The 22,264-nt window shown below is 36.5% G+C and overlaps 1 protein-coding gene across 1 annotated transcript in view; it reads right to left on the reverse strand.

The window, feature by feature from the left end:
* DNAH9 (dynein axonemal heavy chain 9) overlaps positions 1-22,264 on the reverse strand; it is a 459,447-nt gene that overhangs the window by 112,922 nt on the left and 324,261 nt on the right. The window contains exons 52-56 of the mRNA XM_072645065.1: positions 19,950-20,138; positions 13,871-14,106; positions 9,880-10,002; positions 6,361-6,565; positions 1,227-1,391 (exon numbers count right to left, since the gene is read on the reverse strand). Of these exons, the coding sequence (XP_072501166.1) occupies positions 1,227-1,391; positions 6,361-6,565; positions 9,880-10,002; positions 13,871-14,106; positions 19,950-20,138 (918 nt within the window). The remainder of the gene's footprint in view (positions 1-1,226; positions 1,392-6,360; positions 6,566-9,879; positions 10,003-13,870; positions 14,107-19,949; positions 20,139-22,264) is intronic.

Below are 22,264 nucleotides of genomic sequence, written 5' to 3' on the forward strand. Positions count from 1 at the left end.
TCTCTTAATTATTAAATTCAATGACCATTTTCTTTCTTCAGTCTTCTTTATCTGTATGAAGCTTTGGGCTTTGCTAAAAAATCTCCTTTTTGCGATAGGCTTTTACAATGCTGTGTTTTCATGATTCTATTTCTAACTGTCTGACCTTTCCTCTTTAGTCCCATTTTTTATATTATCATCCACATTCTGCCCCTTTAGTAAAAAGGTATCACAGGACTCTGTCCTAGGCCTTCTTCCCTTCTTTTCTCTATACTCTCATGATATTTCATAAGCTCCCATGTTTATAATCATTATTTTTAGGAAGGTGACTCCAAAATCTATATAGGAAGCTCAAGGAGGAAAGGAAGAAAGAAAAAAACAAAGAAAGAAAGAAAAAAAGAGAAAAAGATCTAGCACAGCATTGGATGTGCACTTAATATTTTACAATTCAATTCAACCTACTTATATTAAACACAGATAATGTAGAGGACTATGATCTATATATTGGGTAAGATACAAAAATTCAGATCACATAAGGCCCCTACTCTTATGAAGCATACACTCTAACAGGGGGAAATGACTTATATGTAAATAAGTATGATGCAAAATAATGTATATTATTGTCCTCGAGCAGTATAAGCAAAGGCTTAGGGGTATTCTGGAAGTAGAAAGATCATTATTGCTTGAAAGAGATTAGAAAAGTTTTCCTGGAAAAGAAGGTATTTGAACTGTGTTTTAAAGGATGTACCTTTACATCTTTTTACAAAAAGCCTTGTATGTCAAGGATTAGGGCATAGAAATATAAGCATGACCTAGAAAAGCTATGCACATAATTTGCTAAATGTGAAGAAAGAATGAACATCTCAGTTACCATGAGCTTGTCTGCAAAGATAATCTATTTAGCCCCCTGACCCTTAACAAAAAATCAGGTTGGGCATGGTAGCACAATCCTGTGGTTGCACAATCCCCCCCACTTATTGGGGGAGGCTAATTCAAGTGGATGATTTGAATTCTGGAGTTCTGAGTTCAGTAGGGCTAAAGCTGAATGAGGGTCCACACTAGGTCCAGAAACAATATGGTGATCTCCTAGAGAATGGTATTGTAAGGAAGGCTGAACCTCTGTTTGGAAAAACAGAGTAGGTTAAAAGTTTCCATGACAACCAATATTGGGACTGGACCTGTGAGTGCCCAGGGAAAGAGAAGGTGACCTATTCTATAAGAGTTCTTGTTTGCCAGTCAATTTTTACCTTTGTCTGAATTTCTGCAGCTGTCTGTTTGGTGATCTCCAAGTTTTCTACTAAGGCTGTGTCTCCCAGGAAGTTCCCAGATGCTGAGGAGAGGCGAGACAGCAAGTTGTCTTCCAAGGTTTTCAGGGTGATCTTGAATACATTCTGTTGCTTTGTCAGATCTGACTGCAAATGTCAAAATAAGATGAAGTTAATTATTAGCCCAGAGCTTTTGATAACTGCGAAATTCTCACCTAACTTTTCTTGTCAGATTTTCAGTTCCACAGTGAGAGGATAATATGGTAATGTAAAGTCATCAGCTAACCTTTCATTAATCTCCTGGCCTATGATTTTACCCTTAGTCTATGAGAGTGACCTTCCTGCAAAAGGCAACAGTTTCATCTTTATGATTTTTAATCGATTTTTTCAGCTGATATGCATTTGTTTTCCCTTATTCCCACCTCTTTCCATTCAACCTCCCCACAAAGGAAAACAAAATCCTTTTAATGAATATACATCAAGAGAAAAGATTCCTATGTTGTCCGTGCTCAAAAATATGTTTCATTCAGCATCTTGAGTCCATTATCTCTTTGTTAGGAAATAGGAAGGAGTAAAGGAATGAAGGAAAGATGGAAGGAAATAAGCATTTATTAAGGGCCTTAGTATGTGCCAGGCACTGTGCTAAGCACTTTACCAATATTATCTCATTTGATTATCACAATAACTATGGGAGGAAAGTATCATTATCCTTCTCGTTTTGTTGTTGTTGTTCAGTCATTTCAGTTGTGTCTGATTATTCATGACCCCATTTGGGATTTCTTGGCAAAGATACTAGAATGGTTTGCCATTTCTTTCTCCAACTTATTTTATGGTTGGGGAAACTCATGTACAGAGGTTAAGTGGCTGCCCAGAGTCTCATAATTATTGAATCTGAGGTCAGATTTGAATCAGGTTTTCTTGAGTCCAAGTCCAGTGCTCCATCTGCCTTCCAGACATTTGCTATAATTATTAATTCAATTCTCCTTTGAATACTGTTTAAACACCTCATGTGCAAGGCACTCTAATAAATCTTGGGATACAAAGATAAAAAAATTAGACAGTTTTTCCCTCCAAGAAGTTGACATTAATAAATAGTTTACATTTTAAACAATCTTATTATTTAAGATTTCCTCATAATTGAGAGGTAGGTTGCACAATTATCATTATTCCCATTTTATAGAGGAAAAAATTCATAGAATTTCATCTTTCATGGAAGTGAAACGGGAGTCAGAGCTCTTGGGTTGATATCCCAACTTTTCTGAGCCTGACATCAGTTTTATATCTGTAAAATGAGGGGATTAGACCATATGATCTCTGAAGTTCCTTCTTGCTCTTGATTTATAACTCCATGATCCTATCACTTGTCAAAGATCATGGAGCTAATACGTATCAGAGCCAAACCTTGAACCTGTATTTGACTCCAAGTCCAGTGTTTCTTTAATACCATCATGCTGCTTTGTCACTTTTAAAGTATAAAGGGATGGGTTCTTAGCTTTGCTATGTATATTTCACTTGGCTTTGGTTTCTCTGGGCTCATAGTTTATTTTTCAATCATTTTCAAAAGTAATGAAAAAAAGAAGAAAGAAAAAAGACAGCTCCTAAAATATAGTAGAACCTAATTTATTTAAATTTTTTAATTAACAAAAATCTATTTTCTCTCCTTTCAAGTCCCCACTGAAAAATAAAAGTAACAAAAAATCATCATAACAAATATGCATATTTGAGTAAAACACATTCCCACTTTGGTTATTTCCAAAAAATATGTCTCATTCTGCAGTAGGCAGCATCCTTCATTATCAGTCTTCTGCAGTTGTAGTTGCTCATTGTACTGAACATATTTCTGGAGTCCTTCAAAATGTTCGTTTTTATAATATTGTTGATATAGTACAAATTTTCTTCTGGCTCTACTTTGAATCAATTTATACAAGTATTCTCAGATTTCTTTGAAATGGTCCTGTTCAAAATTACTTAGAGAAGTTATGTTCAGTTTTGCTCCAACTTTTGGCCCAGACTAACACAATCAAGATGATCTTCGAGTTCTATGCTTGTCCTCTTCTACCTCTGATCATTGGCTAAGTATTGCCAGTTTCAAATGAAGCTGCTCATGCCTCCATCTCTCTCTTCTCCTCTTTCCCCCATATTGAGAAAGCAAGAAAAGCAAACCTCCTTTTATAAACATATGTAGCCATGCAAAACAAATTTCTGTATAGAATATATCCAAAAACTGTCTCAATAATCTACATGTTGAGTCCATCACCTCTATCAGTAGGTTGACAGCATGTTTCATTGGGAGTCCTCAGGAATTGTGGTTAGTCCTTGTATTGATCTGAGTTCCTAGGACTTGAACAATATTGTTGCTGTTGTTTAAATTGCTCTCCTGGTTCTATGCATATCACTTTGCATCAATTCATGCAAATCTTTCTAGGCATTTCTGAAACCGTCCCCTTCATCATTTCTTACAGCACAATAGTATTCCATCACATTTACATAACATAATTTGTTCATTCCCCCATTAATAGAAATCTCCTTAGTTTTCAATTCTTTGTCACCAAAAAATGCTGTTAAAATATTTTGTATATATTGGTTCTTCTCCTTTTTCCTTGATCTTTTTGTGGGTATACATCTAATAATGGCATTACTGGTTAAAAGGTTATACATAATTTAATAGCTTTTTATTGAAGCAGTTCCAAATTGTTCTCTAGAACATTTGAGTCTATAGTTGTGAATGACCGCAGGACATTAATATTCCTGTTTCCCCCCAGCTCCTCCAGAATTTGTTCTTTTTTATTTTCCATCAACTTTGCCAGCCTAATGGATGTAAAATGGAACTGTAGAGTTGTTTCTAAAATTTTATTTTATATAGATTTTATTGGTCTTTTTTCTCAAAAACTTCATCATATTTATCCCTTAAATTGTTTCTTCTCTCTTTCTTGGAGAGCCATAATATATAACAAATTTTATATTTATCTTTCTATCTATCTGTCTGTATATATACTCTAAATAATATTTTTTTAAAGATAAGAAAAGAAAGAAAAGGAAGATTAAAAAAACGAGCACATCTTATCAATACATTGAAAAAAAAATCTAAGAACATGCAATATGTAATAGCTATGGATCTCTTGCTTCCATAAAGGGGTGGATTAGGGCTTTATTTCCATATTTATTCCTTTAAGTCATGCTTGACATTTACAATTTTATTACATTCACTTTTAATTTTTTTGCATGTGTATGGTTGTTCTTTCCATCTGCATTGTTGTAATCATTTGTGTAAGTTGTTTTCTTGGCTCTGTTTACTTCACTCTCCATTGATTCATACAGATCTTCTCATGTTTCTCTGTATTCATCACATACATCATTTCTTACAGAATAGAAATACTCCATTACATTCATGTGCCACATTTGTTTAACCATTTCCCAACCAATGGACATCAATTCTGTTTCTATTTCTTTGCTATCATAAAAAGGTGTGGCTACAAATATTTTGATGATAAACCTATATATTTTGTTTCTTGAATATTATATTCCAAGCTATCTGTTCTTTTAGTATGGTGGCTGCTAAGTCTTGGGTCATTTTGACTATAGGTTCTTGACACTTGACTTCTTTCTGACTGCTTTTAATCTTCTTTATTTGACCTGGAAGCTCGGAATTTTGACTATAATATTTCTAAGAGTTTTCACTGTGTGCTTTCTTTCAAGTAGTTTCTTTCTATTTCTATTTTTACTTCTCTGGTTCTAAGAGATATGAGGAGTTTTCTTTTGTATTTTCTTGAAATATGTTTTCTAGGCTCTTTTTTCAGTCATGGTCTCATGATTCTTAAATTCTCTCTCCTTGATCTATTTTCCAGTTGGTTGTTTTTGCTATGCAGCATCTTATGCTCATCCCTTTCCCATTCTTTTGACTTTATTTTAACATTTCTGGTTGTCTTATTGAGTCATTAAATTCTATTTGTAAAATTTTAGTTTTTAGGGAGTTTTCCCCTTTTCGGTAAAGTTTTGTACCTTTTGTTCTAAGTTCTTATTTCTCTATCCAAATCTTTCTTCTATAACTCATTCCTTCCATAGCTTATTTCTTTTGCCATTTCCCCCATTAGTCCATTCATTTTGCTTTTAAAATCATTTTAGCTCTCTCTTTTTAAACTCTTGCTTCATATTTTGTACAAATTCTCATTGTACTTTTGTCTAACTTTGTTTTTCTTTGAGGCTTTGCTTTGGAATTTTGGAGTCCTCTTCTTCTGAGTTTGTGTTTTGAACATCCCTGTTACCAAAATAATATTCTTCATGATAGGATTATTTTGGTTGGTTTGCTTATTTTTTCAGCCTACTTCTTGACTTATTCTAGAGCTGAGTTCAATGCCCTTTTGTGGAAGAATGTTTTGGTTGACATTTTAACCTCCTGAGTACTGCTGCTTTCTTTGGAGTACTATTGAGTGCTATGTTATTCCAGGTCTAGAACACATGATCACTCCTTATCTTGTCTTCACTCCTCCCAGTATCTTTCACCTGGGACTGGGTAATGAAAAGTTTCCAGCTGGCCTCTGCTTTCACAGGGCACATGTTTGGGATACTCTCCCTTAATTGGGTTTGGGATCACTGCTTGTCATTGGGTACAGCCTGGGTCTTCTTTCAGTACCTGTGAACTTGAATGCCCAGATTCCTTCCACAGTGTCCACAGACCTTTATGTCCAAATTCCTTTGCTAACTGATGCTGGAAAAATGACTCACTGGGATTTTTTTTTATGGATCAGGATAGATGAGGACTCAGTCTGGTGTGTTTTCTAGATCTTTGTAAAGAAGGTCTGATGCAGAGTTCAGCTATTATTTTCCTTTTTACTCTGCCATCTTGGCTTCCCAATTTTTAGTCAAGGTTAGTCTTTTCACTTTGTTATTGCAGTGGGTAGCTATTTAGAACTTAAGCTTTCCCCAGCTTTTCTGGTACTGTACACATGGCCATCTCTATGACAGATTCCCTGCTAAATTTTTCATTGACATGACAGCAGTCTCACTTTGTTTGCAGCGACATAGCTAGGACAATAAATATTTTTTATACTGCAGTTTCCTTAGGTCAAAAAGCCTGCTTTGTTTTCCCAAAATGTAATCCCATCTGAGACCTACTTACTCTCAGTTCCTCTAAGTCTGGTCTCTCCATGCTGACCACTGCTGCTAGAAGCTGGTCCTCTAAGCCATCTCTAGTTACAGTGAAGTTGATAAGAGTTGCTTGGGCTTGGAGCTCAGGCTGATAGTGGGGATTGGCAAGCTTGGTATGAAGAATGAGGCGGAATTTGGGATTATATTCACATTCTTTGTCTCCAATTTTAATGAACCTGGAACATAAATGGATTGAATGAATGATTAATACTTAAAATTTTGAAATATATTTTATTTAATATTTTATCATTTCCCCAGTTACATGTACAATTTTTAACGTTCACTTTAAAAAAAGTTTTGAGTTCCAAATTCTCTCCTCCCCTCTCCTTACCCCTCTTGAGAAGACAAGAAATTTGAAATAGGTTATATATGTGCAGTCATACAAAACACAACATATTAGTCATTCTGTAAAAGAAAACACAGATAAAAACCCAAGAAAAATAATGAAAATTTTAAAATTTTAAAAATTTGCATCCAGAGTCTAGCAATTATTTCACTAAAGATGGACAGCATTTTACATCATGAATTTGTCTTGGATCATTGTATTGCTGATAATAGCTAAGTCATTCACAAATGATTACTGTATAATATTGTTGTTACTGCATGCAATGGTTTCCTGGTTCTGCTCATTTCACATCATGTAAGTCTTTTCAGATTTTTGTAAGAGCATCCTGTTCATCATTTCTTATAGTACAATAATATTCCATCACTATCATATACCATTACTTTTTCAGTTATTCCCCAATTGATGGGCATCTCCTCAATTTCCAATTATTTGCCACCACAAAAAGAATTGCCATGAATATTTGTGTACATGTAAGTCTTTTTCCTTTTCTTTTAAAAAAAAATCTCTTTTTCGATAGACCTAGAGTATTGTTGGGTCAAAAGGTATGCATGGTTTTATAGTCTTTTGGGCATAGTTCCAAATTGCTCTACTGTTTATCAACTGGACAGTGACTTTTATTTGTATAAATTTGACTCAATTCCCTATATATTTTAGAAGTAATGTCTTTATCAGAGAAACTTGCTGTAAATTTTTTTCATAGTTATGATTATTATGTATTTCCCTCCATCCTATTTTTCCTCCTGTTTATCCTACTCTTTCTCTCCTTTCATCCTGTCATTCCTCAAAAATGTTTTGCTTCTAACTACTACCTCCTCCAATCTACCCTCACTTTTATCAGCCTTTATCTCCTTCTTTTATCATTTCCCCTCCTACTTTCCTGTACGGTAAGATAGATTTCTATACCCAACTAAGTGTTGTCTTCTTTGAGACAATTCCAATTAGGTAAGGTTCAAGCATTGCTCCCCCTCCATCTCTTTTACCTTCCCCATCCACTGTAAAAGTTCTCTTGTACCTCTTTTATGGGAGATGATTTACCTTATTTTACCATTCCCAGTGCATTCCTTTTTCTCTCCCCTTAATTTTATTTTTTTAGACATTGTCCCATCATATTTAGATAACACTTTTGAAGCTAGTTCGGGATCTTGGTGCTGCCAAATGTGGTTCTGTAGCATCACTGAAATTTCTGATCATTGTAATGGCATCTTCTTAGTGACTGACATTTCCTGGGAGTGAGCACTGCCTCACCCACCATCTTATGCATCCTAAAGTCAGTAATGGAAGAGGGGAATATGTGTATCTGTCATTCATGGGCACAATATTGGTTGAAGGTTCAATGCCAAACATACACTTGCCTAAAACACTATTTTATGGAGAGCTCACATGGAGCAAGTGGTTTATGGTGGTCAGAAAATGCAATATAAGGACGCTCTCAAGTTGTCTCTTAAAAACTCTGGAATTGATTGCATGACATAGGAGACACTGACACAGGATTGCCCAGCGTGGCATGCCCTCATCAGAGAAGGGGCTGTGCTCTATGAGCAAAGCAGAATTGAAGTAGCTCAAAAGAAATATGAGGTACAAATTTAGAGAATACACCTCAAATGTTCATATGGACTATTTGTGTCTGACTGTGGTAGAGCATTATGAGCTTGTATTGTTCTGATCAGCCACAGTTGGACACACTGTAACTTAACTCTAACATAGTCATGCCATTTTGGTTTTCTTTAAGAACTAAGAATAACTATCTATCTGTCTATCTATCTATCTGTCTATCTATCTATCTGTCTATCTATCTGTCTATCTATCTATCTATCTATCTATCTATCTATCTATCTATCTATCTATCTATCTATCTATCTAGGTTGAAGGGATATGACTGAGGGATGGCATAGGCCTTCCATAGCTTATTTGATGCACAGCAGGACCACCTTAAGTTTTATATTTATATAGTAGGGAGTCCAATAAGCCATCCCAAGCAATCAATAGCATATAATCTAGAGATTTTAGAGCAGGGGCAGGGAGTGTTGGAATATCAAGACAACTGTTAGTGGTAACTACCATTCCTTGCCAAGTACACTTACTTATCTTCTATATCTTTATTCTTGTATTTTATTTCTTTCCATAATTTTTTTCTCCTTCACTGTTAATGTCTTTGGCTTGCCATAGCAATTCTTAGACCAACTGATAGCACCTGGGGTTAAAGAGGTCAGTGGCCCTTGACCCAAAGAAAGAATGGCTGGATAAAGGAATGGCTCTACACAGTAGATATGGGCATATGTGTTGGTATGTTTGTGCATGTCTGTGGGGATGGCAAATGTGTGATCAATACCTAAAAGGAAACCAGACCTAACAATATCATCTTATGTAGAACACATTCAATAATAGAAAGTTCAACAAAGAGCTAACTCCTAGGGACATAACAGGAGGCTATAGGAATGTATTGAGATGGAGGATGAGGAATACACCTTTTGTATTGAGAAATTCCCTTTATGCTCCTGAAGTCAAAGGATAGAAATGCTGCAGGTTCTTGGTTTTTATGAACATGTATCTCAAGTGATGCCTCTATGGAAAGTACTCAAACAAATTGATGCAGGAGTATGAAGGTGCCATATCATTATGACTCTGGTTGTCACAAATGGATATAAACAAGGAAGAATCAAGAGGGTACCCCTGCTTAGTTTCTGTCCCATATTCATCATCATTTAGGCTAGATCTATAGGGTACCAAACCAATAATAAAGAAAATGGTACAGAGTAAGATTCCCCTTGTTCTAAGAGAATGAACTGGATAAAGTATGCATATTGGCAGATCACTTTTGAGACCACAAGTAGGTCTGTGGAAGATGGTAGGAGGGGAAATAACCCATATGTTGGTAGGGGGAATAGTAGTGGAATTTGGATACTTTGGAGGGTCCTCTTTGCTACCGAGCCAAAATTAATATCTTCCCCATGTAATTTTATCACCACTGCTTCTATAATTTCTAAATTTCACCAAAGTACTGTAACATGGGTGAAGATTTCCAAGTAACTTTGCTACATGAGTTGGGAAGAGAATATACTCTAGGAGGACAAGACAGTTTGAGACATCTCCGAACAACACTGTATCTCTCTTTAACAAAAGGCCAACAATACATAGAAAACTTACCTTCCTTTTTTAATTACTTCTCTTCCAAGCAGGGGTCCTAGAACAGGGTCCACTGACTCTCCCATGTTTTCAATCAGCACTACATCACCATTGGCTAGAGCATGTTCTATGACGTCAAGGTATCTGAGGGGTCAAAGGTATAGTAGAAGTATAGTATAGTATATACTATATACTATATACTTATATATATATAAGTATAGTATAGTATATATATATGTGTATATATAAGTATAGTGTAGTATAGTATAAGTCTAGAGCAGGGCCTAAAGAAGGATTTTTAGATCCAAGGTCCCTTAACAAAAATTATACTGACCCCTAAACCTTAAAGTACATAGTTTTATAGGACAAACTATGTCCTCACATTTTTTTTGGGGAAAGAAAACCTCTTAGTATTTAGTGGGAATACAAAACAGTTGAGTAAGCATCCTAAGTGGATCACTAAGTTGTCAAGTTGTCCTTGACCCTCTTCATAATATTCATAACCATCACTGTCAGGAGAATTTGCAGTGGTCTCTAAGACTTTATTTCGATAAAATATAGAGATATAATTAAAGGTGTGAAGCTCTGGTCCCACGTCTAGTTGAAATGGATAGGACATCAAAAGCTGTGGAAAGGCACAAGCTATTGTTATTGGACAGAGCAATGTTATATAAAAGTGGCAAGTTTAGTAGGAGAGAGTATTTAATTTCCAAAGACTTGTTTATTTCATTAAAACTTGCTCTATAGTATATCTTGGCTTAATATTTTTGCAAATGCTAACAATCAGAGATTAGTTATAAAGTGTGTGCTAATTCATTTTAATGTGAATAACAACAAATCAACGAACATTTATTAAATATCTGTTATTTTCAAAGCACTGTTAAGCTTGGCAGTACAAAGACAAAAATAAAAATCTCTGTGCTCAAGAAGTTTGCGTTCTACTGGGGGCAGGTAGGATTTAACATGTACATAGAAAAGTATAAGTCCCAGAAACCAAGTCCTAAGACCTCAGACAACAGATCTATAGGAAATGCATGGTCTTGTAGTCTTGTAGGCTGCCATCTTCAGTTCAACTCAAATTCTGAGGAATCTTTTGCTAGACATTTACTGAGGTAGATGCCAGGACAGATTCTTGACTGTTTTCCTATCCAGATCCCCGGTGTATGAGGAGTCAAATACTTCCCAATCCTGGAGGCTCCCATTCAAGTGGTACTTCAAGTGCCATATGTTTTCTAGAGCTAGCACAATCCTACTTCCCTACTATCGATGATTTACAGTTACCATCTATTGAGGAAAAAAAATCAATCAATAAGCAGTTTATTCACTGCCTACTGTGTGGTTCTCCCCATTACCTCTTTCCATAATCTTACCCCCACGTAGCCCAAACATACTCCTCTTCCCAGGCTTATTCAACCCTCCCCTCCCCTTCTATGTTCTGGTATCCTTACACTATCACTAACAAACCCTCCTAGATCCTGATTTTTTTCTCAAGCTCAATCTTTCCATCTTCTTGCTGGCTCTCTGATCATTATCTCCCAAGTTTCCATCTTTCCCTCTACCTCATTATTCCTTTTTATCCTCACCATGACATCCTGTCCCTCTATTTCTCCCTCTTCTCTGAGCCAGTCACTTATTCTGGTCCCACTTTCTTCCCTGCATAGGCTTGATCTTATAGTTAAACAATTAATTAGAGATTTTCCTCAGCTCTTGAACACTTTGCCTCCTTGCTGAGCCATTATTCACTCCATGCCAATCTTCAAACTTGGATCACCCAGGGTATTCATGTTGCATCCCTTCAGGAGAATATAAGCTCCTTGAGAATAATTTTACTTTTCTCCTTGTGTCCCATAGTGGATATTTATATATAGTCTTTGCACATAGCAGGTATTTAATACATATTTGCTAAATTGAGCAGAGACATGAATTATTTCCTGATATCTAGACACTCAATATAGTGAATACCACCAGCACAGTGCCAGGCATATCATAAGAGCTTAATAAATGTAAATTGATTGATTGATCCCTGCCTTCCTTCACTAATTTCACTGAAGTTCACATGACATTTCTTCAAGTCCAGAGAAGTTCCCAGAGAAGTTCTTTACAACTAACTAGACAAAAGTCTTCATTTTCTCCCAAGTCATTTTTCAAAGCTACTTTCATTCACATGTTCAAATTTCACTTTCTTTGATTTCCCTCAATTGTTCAATGTTCTCTTTATTTTCAAAATCCCTTATGGTTACTTCTCAGCATTGATTTTTCTCCTAGAAGAATGTAAACTCCTTTGGGACAAGGACTGTTACACTTCTGCCTTTGTGTCCTCTGTGCATGGCAGGTACATAATAAATTTTAAAAAGCCCCTGAAATTGAATTGAGTTGGACTTTGGAGTATTTTAACAGTATGTAATGGAGATGGGAGATCATTTCAGGTGGAATCTCAGAGCTGGATGAGACCTCAGAGATGATTTAGTTCAATTTGCAGTTGAAAAACGATCCTTTCAGAAATATATGCAGCAAATGATTGGTCATATAGCCCTTACTTAAGGAGGAAATAAGGAGGAACTTACAACTTCAAGAAGAAGCCTACTCCACTTCTGAAGTTTTTCCTTAAATCAAGCATAACTCTACTTTTTTGAAAAGTGTTGGACATGTATAAGATCAGTCAGTCAACAAGCATTCATTAAGTTTACATCATATGCACTGAAGATATAAAGGAACTTACATTCTAATGGGAAAAACATATAAATAACTAAGTACATATAAGATATAGATGGAAGGAAATCTGAGAAGAGAAGGTGCTAGAAGCAAAGAGGGACTAGGAAAGGCCTCCTGCAGATGAGAGATGATAACACATGAGCTAAATTTTGAAAGAAATGAGGAAAACTAAAAAGTAGCACCAATAGGGAAAAAACCAACAGCAAAAAGAAAAAGGGAAACATTCTAAGCATGGGGGACACGAGAGCAAAGACATGGACATGGCATACTGAGTTGAAGGAACACTAAGGAAACCAGTGTAGCTGGATGGTTTAATAAACAGGGGTAAGAAGACTGGAAAGACAGTAAGGGGTCAAGTCATGAAGGTGTTTTACATGACAAACAAGGGGAGTTTCTATTTGATCATGGAGGTACTAAAACCACTGGAAGTCAATGAATGGGATATAAGGAGAAGGGATATGAGTGTGTGTGTGGGGGTGAGCAAAACTGATGTGGTCAGACTTGTGATTTAGAAAAATCAACTGAACGGTGGATAGAGAGAAGTGAAGAGGTGAGATTGGAAGACAGCTATTGCAATAATCCTGTGGTGAGGACCTGAACTAGGACAATTTCTCTGTGACTGGAAACATATATGAGAGATGCCATAACTTGTCAAGTTTGGTAGTACACATACAGAAAATAATACAAGATAGGTGAAATGGTCTTGAATTGTAGTCAAAGAAGAACGGATTTTATATAAGTAGGTTATGGGAAGTCATTGAAGGGTTTTGAGCAAATGAATGAAATGAACAAATCTGTGAATAACAAAAATTTATCAGGTGGTGATGTAAAAGACCTATTTTGTGGGGGAAAGGCTGGGAAGATGAGCTAGGAAGGTATTGCAGCACCCCACACAGTAATAAGTGTATTAATGTGGTAGTAGTAGTGGGAAAAGAAAGGACATAAATTAGATAGCTATTATGAAGGGTATATATTCAAAAGTTGGTGACTGCTTGGGTGTGGAGGGCAGAGAGGGAAGAATTAAATAAACACCAAGGTTTCAACCATGGGAGACTGGTAGCAACATTGACAAAGATAGAGACTTTAGAATTCGGAATCAGTTGGGGGGGGGGGGTTATGGAGACAAAGCTCCTGAGTTAGAGGTGCTATCACCATTATTTCCAGATGAAAATGCCTAGCAGATAATTGGAAATGAGGGTTTGGAGCTCAGAAAAGACACTTCAGTACGAAGTACAGATTTGGGAGTCATCTTCTTATAAGTGATTGTTGAAAAATGCGAATTCCTTTGCCAAGCACCTACCCTTTCTGGCCAATCTGGATGACTCGAAGATCTTGACCATATTTCTTCTTGATCCATTTCACTCCTTGTAGTTGAGGGTCAACTATAAGTGGCCATCGTTCACAGTTTATAAGAATTGTAGCATTCTCTGTGGACATCCGGTCAGCAGGCAGACCCTCATTTTGCCAGGTGGCTATGTCTGCATCATCAGTCAGCATCTTTAGAGGATCCAGGCTGGAGGTGACTGGAATAGGCACCTGATAGAGAAAAAATATGAAAAATGGGAGAAAAGTCAGTCACATTGGCATGTAGATGGGCTTGGCAGACTTTCTCATGAAGATTTAGCTTCATTAGAAAGCAGATATAATGTGTACAATGCACAGTATACCATAGTGTATTGCCTTGGAGTTGAGAGGATCTGATCTCTGACACAACTAGCTTATGTAACCATGGGCAAGTCACTTAATCTCATGGTACTGAAAACAATTTTATAAGACTATAGAAGAACAACTGCAAGAATGTTGACAAAGATATCACCAATCTGTTTTACTTGAATTCCATGTCCAAACCCAGCATAGGTGGGATGCCTTCACTCTTTGGAAAGTCTCCCAATTTATTTTTGTACTTTTGGAGCACCCTTTCTTGCTCAGCATAAGCAGGTGACCATCTTATGACCACTTATTCAGCAGGGATGTCCCATGTGTTGCCCAACCTATGATTCCTCTGCAAAGTCATTTTTGATCTTCAAGAGCAAGGCCTATCAACCAATGAGATTCTGTATTTTACCCTACCTCTTTTACATATTTGAGTATCACACCCTACAAAAATAAGATCCTGGGGACCAGGGGCATCTCAGATTGTGAGGAAGATTTAAGGTCCACTTCATTAGAGGGGCCATACACCCTGTAATAAAGCACTATTACTTGGAGCTCTGTCTCAGTGATTTTTCTTGTAGTTTGGACAATTGTGGACCCCACAGGCTGGAAATGATCTGGGAGATTATAGGGATCTGATGAGGTGTGTGTGTGTCTGTGTGTCTGTGTGTCTGTGTGTCTGTGTGCCTGTGTGTGTGTGTGAGAGAGTGAGAGAGAGGATAAAACAGAAAAAAGACAGTCTAGAGTAGAACTTTGAGGAACATGTACAGTTATGGGGTATGATCTGACTGATGAGCTAGTAAATGAGAATGAAAAAGCAGTCAGACAGTTAGTAGAAATACCATGAGAAAATGGTATCATAAAACCTAGAGAGGAAAGAGTATATAGGAGGTGAGGGTGATCAACAGTGTTAGATGCAGCAGTAAGGTTGAGAAGGATAAAGACTGAGGAAGGCCTGGAAATTAAGAAATCATTGTTTACTTTGGAGAGAACAGTTTTGGTGAGTGATGAGGTAGGAAGCCTTGTTGTAAAGGATTAAGGAGTGAGAGGGGAGGAAGTGGAGGAAGCTAGGGCAGACAATTTTTTTTCAAAGCATTTATCCAGCATTAGCCTCTCTTCTCAGCTTCAGCCACACATCAGTTGTCTTTTGGACATTTTGAAGTGAATGTCCAGTAGGTGTCTCAAACATAGCATGTCTAAAATCAGAAATCATTAGTCAGCACTCCTGTGCCACCCCCTCCCTCAACCTTCCCTATTACCGTAAAGAACACCACTAGTCTTCCACAGTAACCCAGGCCTGGGACCTTGTTGTCATCCTTGACTCCTCACATTTGCCACACGTATCTAATCTGTGGAGAGATCTTGCCCTTTCAACCTTTCCAATGTTTCTTATATATGTCTCTTCTGTACTCACATAGCTGCAATTCTCCTTGAGGTTTTTACCACCTGTTTCATGGACTATTGCAATAGCATTCTAACTAGATTCTCTGTCTCAAGTCCTTCCTACTTTGTCAATATCCCACTCAGCTACCATGGGAATTTTTATATATTGTGGGTCTAATCACATCATTCTTTTGATTAATGAAATCCACCGATTCCCTATAAGCAATAGGATCAAATATCAAGTCCTCTATTAGACACTTACTGCTTTTTATAACTTGGCCCCTTCCTATCTTCCCAATCTTTGTATACGTGCTTTATGTACATAGTCCTTAGGGGAAGCTATATGATGAAGTTGAGAGAGTGCTGGTCCTGGAGTCAGGAAAACTCATCTTCCAGAGTTCAAATCTGGCCTCAGACACTTACTAGCTGTATGACCCTGGATGAGTCACTTAACTCTGTTTGCCTCAGCTTCCTCATTTGTTATATAAGCTGGAGAAGGAAATGGCAAACCATTTCAATATCTTTGTCAAGAAAACACCAAATGGGGTCACAAAGAGTCAGATAAGCCTGAACAACACACACATACTCCCTTCTACATACTCAGTAATCCCACAAGACTGGCTTTTTTGTTGTTCCTTGAACAGAAGACTCTACCTCCAGATTCTGTGCCTTTTCACTGTTCCCAGTGTCTGAAATGTTCTTCTCACATAATTTTCCTCTATTCTCTGGCTTTCTTTAATATTCATCTCAAGTCCCATCTTCTTCAAGAGGTTTTTCCAGGTCCCCTAGTTGCTAGTGTCTTCTCCTCTGATTACCTTTCAAGTTCTCCATATATATCTTGTTTTGTACCCAATCATTTATCCCTCATTAGAATAAAAGATCCTTGAAGGCGGGAACTGTTTTTGCCTTTCTTTGTACTCGTGGTACTAAGAATAGTGTTCCTGCATAAATGCTTCTTGAGTGGTTGACTAAGTACTCAGCCCATACAGCCTGCCTTCTCTAACTCCTTTCATATTTATTTTCTGTTCTGCAGAAGGAAATCCTTCATTCAGATAAAAGCAAATCCCAAGTGTGTAAGTGTACCATATGTAGAAATGTCCCATATGTGTGAAAAATATAATGCTTCCCACTGTCTTCACTCCTCCTCCAGAAACCGCTTCATGGTGAACTACACACTCAAATCAAGGGCCACTCACTTTGGCGAGCAGCCAAGCTATTGTAGGCTGATTGGACCACTTGGTGACTCAGAGCTGAGAGTGTGATTCAATATCACTCCCTTTTCCCCTCTTTTATTTCTCTTACATCTTTTTCTTCAGTTCCTTGCTTTGCTTCTTTTTCCTCCTCAACATTTTATTGCTCAAAGCAATCTGTTCCTCCTCAGGCTCTCATTTTTCATGAATGTACACACAGTTGCCAATACTTCAAATTTCCTTTCTTTTTTTTTGCCTTTACAATTCCTACCTAGTTAGCTCTAGAAAGCCTCTTTCCTATTTTTGTCTCTTCTCTATTTGTTATTCAAAAAGGCTGCTTTATTTATGGATCATAAATATGAAAAATAATACTCCCATGAAGAATAGATCATAAATTTTCAGTTGAAGTTAAATATAACAGAACTGGTACCATGAAAATAATAAACATAAAAAAGAAAAAACAGAAAGACCTATGTGACTGATGCACAGCAATATTAGCAGAATCAGAAATGTATTCTCACTGACTGCTACTATATTTCCACAAAAAGGGAAAGAAATGAAGAAGCAAAAGGGAAAACAAGAAACTCTGGGCAGTCTGAAAGGAGATATGGAACAAAGCATTTTCTATGTTAATTGATTTCCTTATGGGTGGCTAAGGGTTAAGAGTTTTGGGTTAGATCCTGCCATTGTTTTATGTTTCTTTGATTGTTTTTGTTGATGGCTAATATGTTTATAATCTTAAGGAATTAAGAAATGATATGTTCAGTATTTAACAAGACAGAATAAAATCAATAAAGAAATATTCAAAAAATACTTTTATTCTACATCCCCTTCCGGGTCTATTAAACTCTTACTTTGAGCTTCCCCTTTATTCTCTTCCCTTTCCTTCTCTCTCTCTCTCTCTCTCTTTCCCTTCTTATATATTTGCTTGCAAAGTGTAAAGGGCAGCTAATTGCTGCTGTGGAGAGAATGCTCAGCTTGGAGTCAGCAAGACTCATCTTCCTGAGTTCAAATCTGGCCTCAGATATTTACTAGCTGTGTGACCCTGGGCAAGTCACTTAACCCTGTTTGCTTCAATTTCCTCATCTGTAAAATGAGCTGGAGAAGGAAATGGCAAGTCCCTCCAGTATCTTTGCCAAGAAAACTCCAAATAGGGTCATGGAGAGTTGGACATAGCAGAAAAATGACTGAATAGCAACAAAAATTTATAATATATATATATATATATATATATATATATATATATATATATATACAGATATATATATATATATATATATACACACACAGTTTTGGTTCAGTTTGATTCAATTTGATGTTCAAATGAACAAAAGCATATTCATTATATTCTTATTTTGTTTAATTACTAGCATTGAAATAATGTTAAAGAGTGTAGTGGATGCAGTGCTAGGCCAGGGAGACTTGGCTCTAAGTCTTGTCTCAAATATTATGTTTCCCTTTACAAGCTGCTTAACCTTTCAGTTTCCTCACCTACAAAAGGAAAGGCTTGTACTTGATAGCTTCTGTGTTTCCTTCCATATCTAAATCTATGATATCATGATCCTCTGAACCTTTGTGATCAGGAATCGTATGTTTCACTTCTTTTGTGCTTTCCACATACTGATTAATTCCAATCCTATTGATTTTTTTCTCCTAATTTTCTTTTTATTTTGTTATGAATTTGACAAACATGAACCTTTTTAATTGCAAAGAATAAAAATGAGCATTGTATATGAAGCTATGAATCTCTGTTTTCATTTTTAAAATAAACATACAATTTAGCATGATAACTCCAATACTGTCCTGCTGATTTCTGTCACCTTCTGAACATCATTGGCTTTCTTTTGTATATTTTTAAAATGTTTCATTGACATCTTCCTTTTCTTTTTCTTTTTTTGTATCTCTATCACTTCCCCTCTTTCCATACCACCCTTCCCCAGTAAAAATAAAACAAAACAAAAAACCCTTCCACACAAACAGGAAAAAGGAGGGAAGGAAACAATTATTTATATAGTGCCTTCATGTACCAGAAACTGTGCTAAGCACTTTTTACAAATATTATTTCATTTGATCTTCACAATAACCCTGGGAAGTAGGTGCTATTATTTCCCCCATTTTATAGTTAAGGGACCCGAGGAAAACAGAGGTTAAGTGACTTGCCCATGGCTGTACAGCTAGTAACTCTCAAGAGGTAGAATTTGAACTAAGGTCTGACCTGATTTCAGGACCAGCCCTCTATTAACAATGTTACCAGCTGTTTCTCCCTTATAATAATGAGTATACTCAAGCAAAACAAAATACACCTTGGATGTGTCTGAGAATGTCTGCCTTATTGACCATTCCTTCTTTGCCAAGAGGTGGAAAGAATGCTTTATTGATTAATTTTCTAGAGTCATAGAGTCAATGGTCATCAGATGCTATTGATTTAATGTTGTTATAGTCAAATGAGAATATGCTGTAACTTGAGGTTCAGTTCACTTTAGATCATCTAGATCTGGATCTTTTATTCAAGGTAAGGAATCAAAGTTGTCTAAGTTTATTATACCCTTGATGGGAAGGAATAGGGGCCAAATGACAGTCACACTCAGGAGACAAAGTATCCATTCAATTCAAGGATACATCTCTCATCATTCCAGTGTAGCAAACAACCTTTAAGAAAAAACTCTGAGAATTTAAAGGGAAAAATATCACTAAACATAAAATTCTTGGTTGTAGGAACTCTATTTTATTAGACAGTTTTAGGACTCAGTGGATACTCTAGATCAAGAGTTTCCCCCCTTTTTTTCTTGGCTAAGAGGAAAATTCTTATAGCTCAAGGACTGTCAAGAATTTAGAGAGGGGGCACATCTTTAACACTTGTAGTCAGTAGGCCCCCTAAAGGAGGGGATAAATGAAGGATATTTTTACCAATGATTACTACTCTCCCTTTCACCCTTATAAGCAAGAGTATTTACTATTATTGCTGCTATTACCACTGGTCAGAAATGCTGGAATAAATCGTTAACACAATAATTCTTGCTGTGACACTGGGAAGGTCACTTAGCCTTTTGAATCTTTACTTTCTCTGGTATGGAAAAGGGAATACCACCATATCTGCCTAATTTCAAAAGTCTGAGTTATGATCATCAATCAGTTATTTCTTCTGTTCCTTACTTTTAATTGTTTCAGGTAAGGTCTCCAGTTACTATCCATAAGGCTCTGACGGTATTTCTTGGTAAAGTATCCCAGGTAAGAAATGAAAGCTGTAATCAGCAAAATGTCTCCACATAATGTACTCTTTTGTTGTCTGAATTTCTTGATAGCTTCTGCCCATCTTACATTTTCAGAGGCAAGACCTCCAACCTAAAGTTTCAAAGATTGAAAAGGAGGAAAGACTTTAATACTGTGTATTATACACAATGACTTTGGACATATAGAACACTGACTATGAAGGACATTTCTGGAACAGGAAAAATGTGATCTGCTCAAGTTATCTTCCCTGCCCTCCCCATTCACTATGGACTTGTGCTCTACAATTTTTGGTTCGAGGTACAATTCAATGTGACACGTTCTTCTTTTAGAAAAGGATTCCATAGACAGACTTACTTCCATGAGAGGGCTTGGATGTCCATTCTAAAGATGGGGGGTTAACTACTGTATCTGAGGTTTGGGTAGTTATTTCATATTTACCTCTTTTGCAAATTATGAATTGTTGGTACTAAAAGGAGAAGTGTGCTGGAACCAGATTATACTGGCTTGAGAAAGCCAATTTTTAAATTTTCAGTGTGAGCATTTATACTTCAGAAATCAGTAAATCATGCAAACTAGGGCTTGATTTATTGTTTTGTGAACTGTCTAGACTTTAGAAAATGATGGAGAAAATCTTGATAATGCAGATTAAATTAAAAAGTGTGTATGGGTATACTTTTTCCCTACAAGAGTCAGTTATTACACATTTATCATCCCACTCTTGGCTGGAAGGGACCTTGAAGATCAATTCCCTAATTTTACAGAGGAGGACACTGTAGCTCAGAAATTTAAAGTAAGTTGCCCAAAGTCATGTGATAAGTTAGTAAGAAAGTCAGGACTAGAACTCAGATCTTTATTTCCAGTCCAGTGCTCTCTACATTGTATGATGGTGACTCATTGATAGACTACTACAAAAAACCCCCTAGTCAGTGAAGTTGGAATGTTATTCCTTACTTAGAACCAAACAGAGATTTAAGGAGAATGTGATAGGATTTTGGCATTTAGTTCTACTTTTCTTCAAGATTTGGTTCCCCACCAATTTGTTTTTCGGTATGAAAGGGTAGTATCAAAACCACTTACTCATTTAAAAACATATATTATTTGTTTTAATCAGCTAAGTTCCACTTTCTTACCCTCTCTGGTTCCTAATTAGAACACAAGGAAAAACAAAAACCCATTACAAACTTACATACATATATCAAAATAAATTTTCACATTGTCCTCTTCCAAAAAAAAATTTGTCTCATTCTGCATTTTGAGTCTTTCATCTCTCTATTAGGAGGTGGCAGCATGCATCCTCATCAGTAATCCGAGATCCTTGTTGATCATTATGTTGATAAGAGTTTAGCACAACAGTATTTCATCATATTTACATACTATAACTTATTCATCCTTTCCTCAATTTCCTCAAATATTCCCATTCTTTGTTACCTTAAAAAGAGCTATACGTATTTTTGTATATCCTTAGAGTTTCTTTTATTTTGAACTATTCCTTCCGTTAACCTACCCACTTTTCAATTCCTTTTCTCCCTTTTCCCTTTTCTGTTGTATTTCCATGTCAAGTGAAAAATATGTATATTTTCTGCATGTATTTCTCCTTCTTTTGACCACTTCAGATAAGTATGAGGTTCTAATGTCAGTCACTCCCTACCATTGCTTACGCTGACTTTGGAACATCTTTCTTTCTCAGTATACTGTCAAAGGGCTCTCTAACTGTAACATTGCCCCCGAGCACAGATCTCCTGCTCTGGAAGATCCTCCCACTTTTGTCCTAGATCAGTGACCCAGAACTAGAAGGGGGACAACAAAGTATCAGGTTGTCATCTGTCTCTGTTATGGCATTTCTTTCATACATATGCTGTATGGCATCTCTGTGTTTTTCTGATCACTCTAGCAACTGAAAATGGAAAACAAGGGGTATGGTATACAAAAAGAACCAGGAAATCAATTAGTCAACCAACAAACATTTCTTATGCACTTATATGCCAGATGCTATGCTAGGGATTTTGCTAATGACAAAAATAAAATATTCCCTACCCATTGAGGAGCTTATATTCCACTGGGAGAGATGACATGCATAAGGACAACTTCCCACACTCCCCTATGAAGGAAAAGTAAACTAAGAAATGCTTATTGATTACTTGGTTATAGGATTAATTGATTATAGGATCAACAGATCATAGATCTGGATCTGGAAAGGACCTTAGGGATCATCATGTTGAATCTCTTGTTTTACAGAT

This window comes from Notamacropus eugenii, chromosome 2 (genome assembly GCF_028372415.1).
Source record: "Notamacropus eugenii isolate mMacEug1 chromosome 2, mMacEug1.pri_v2, whole genome shotgun sequence".
In the NCBI taxonomy this organism is placed as follows: domain Eukaryota; kingdom Metazoa; phylum Chordata; class Mammalia; order Diprotodontia; family Macropodidae; genus Notamacropus; species Notamacropus eugenii.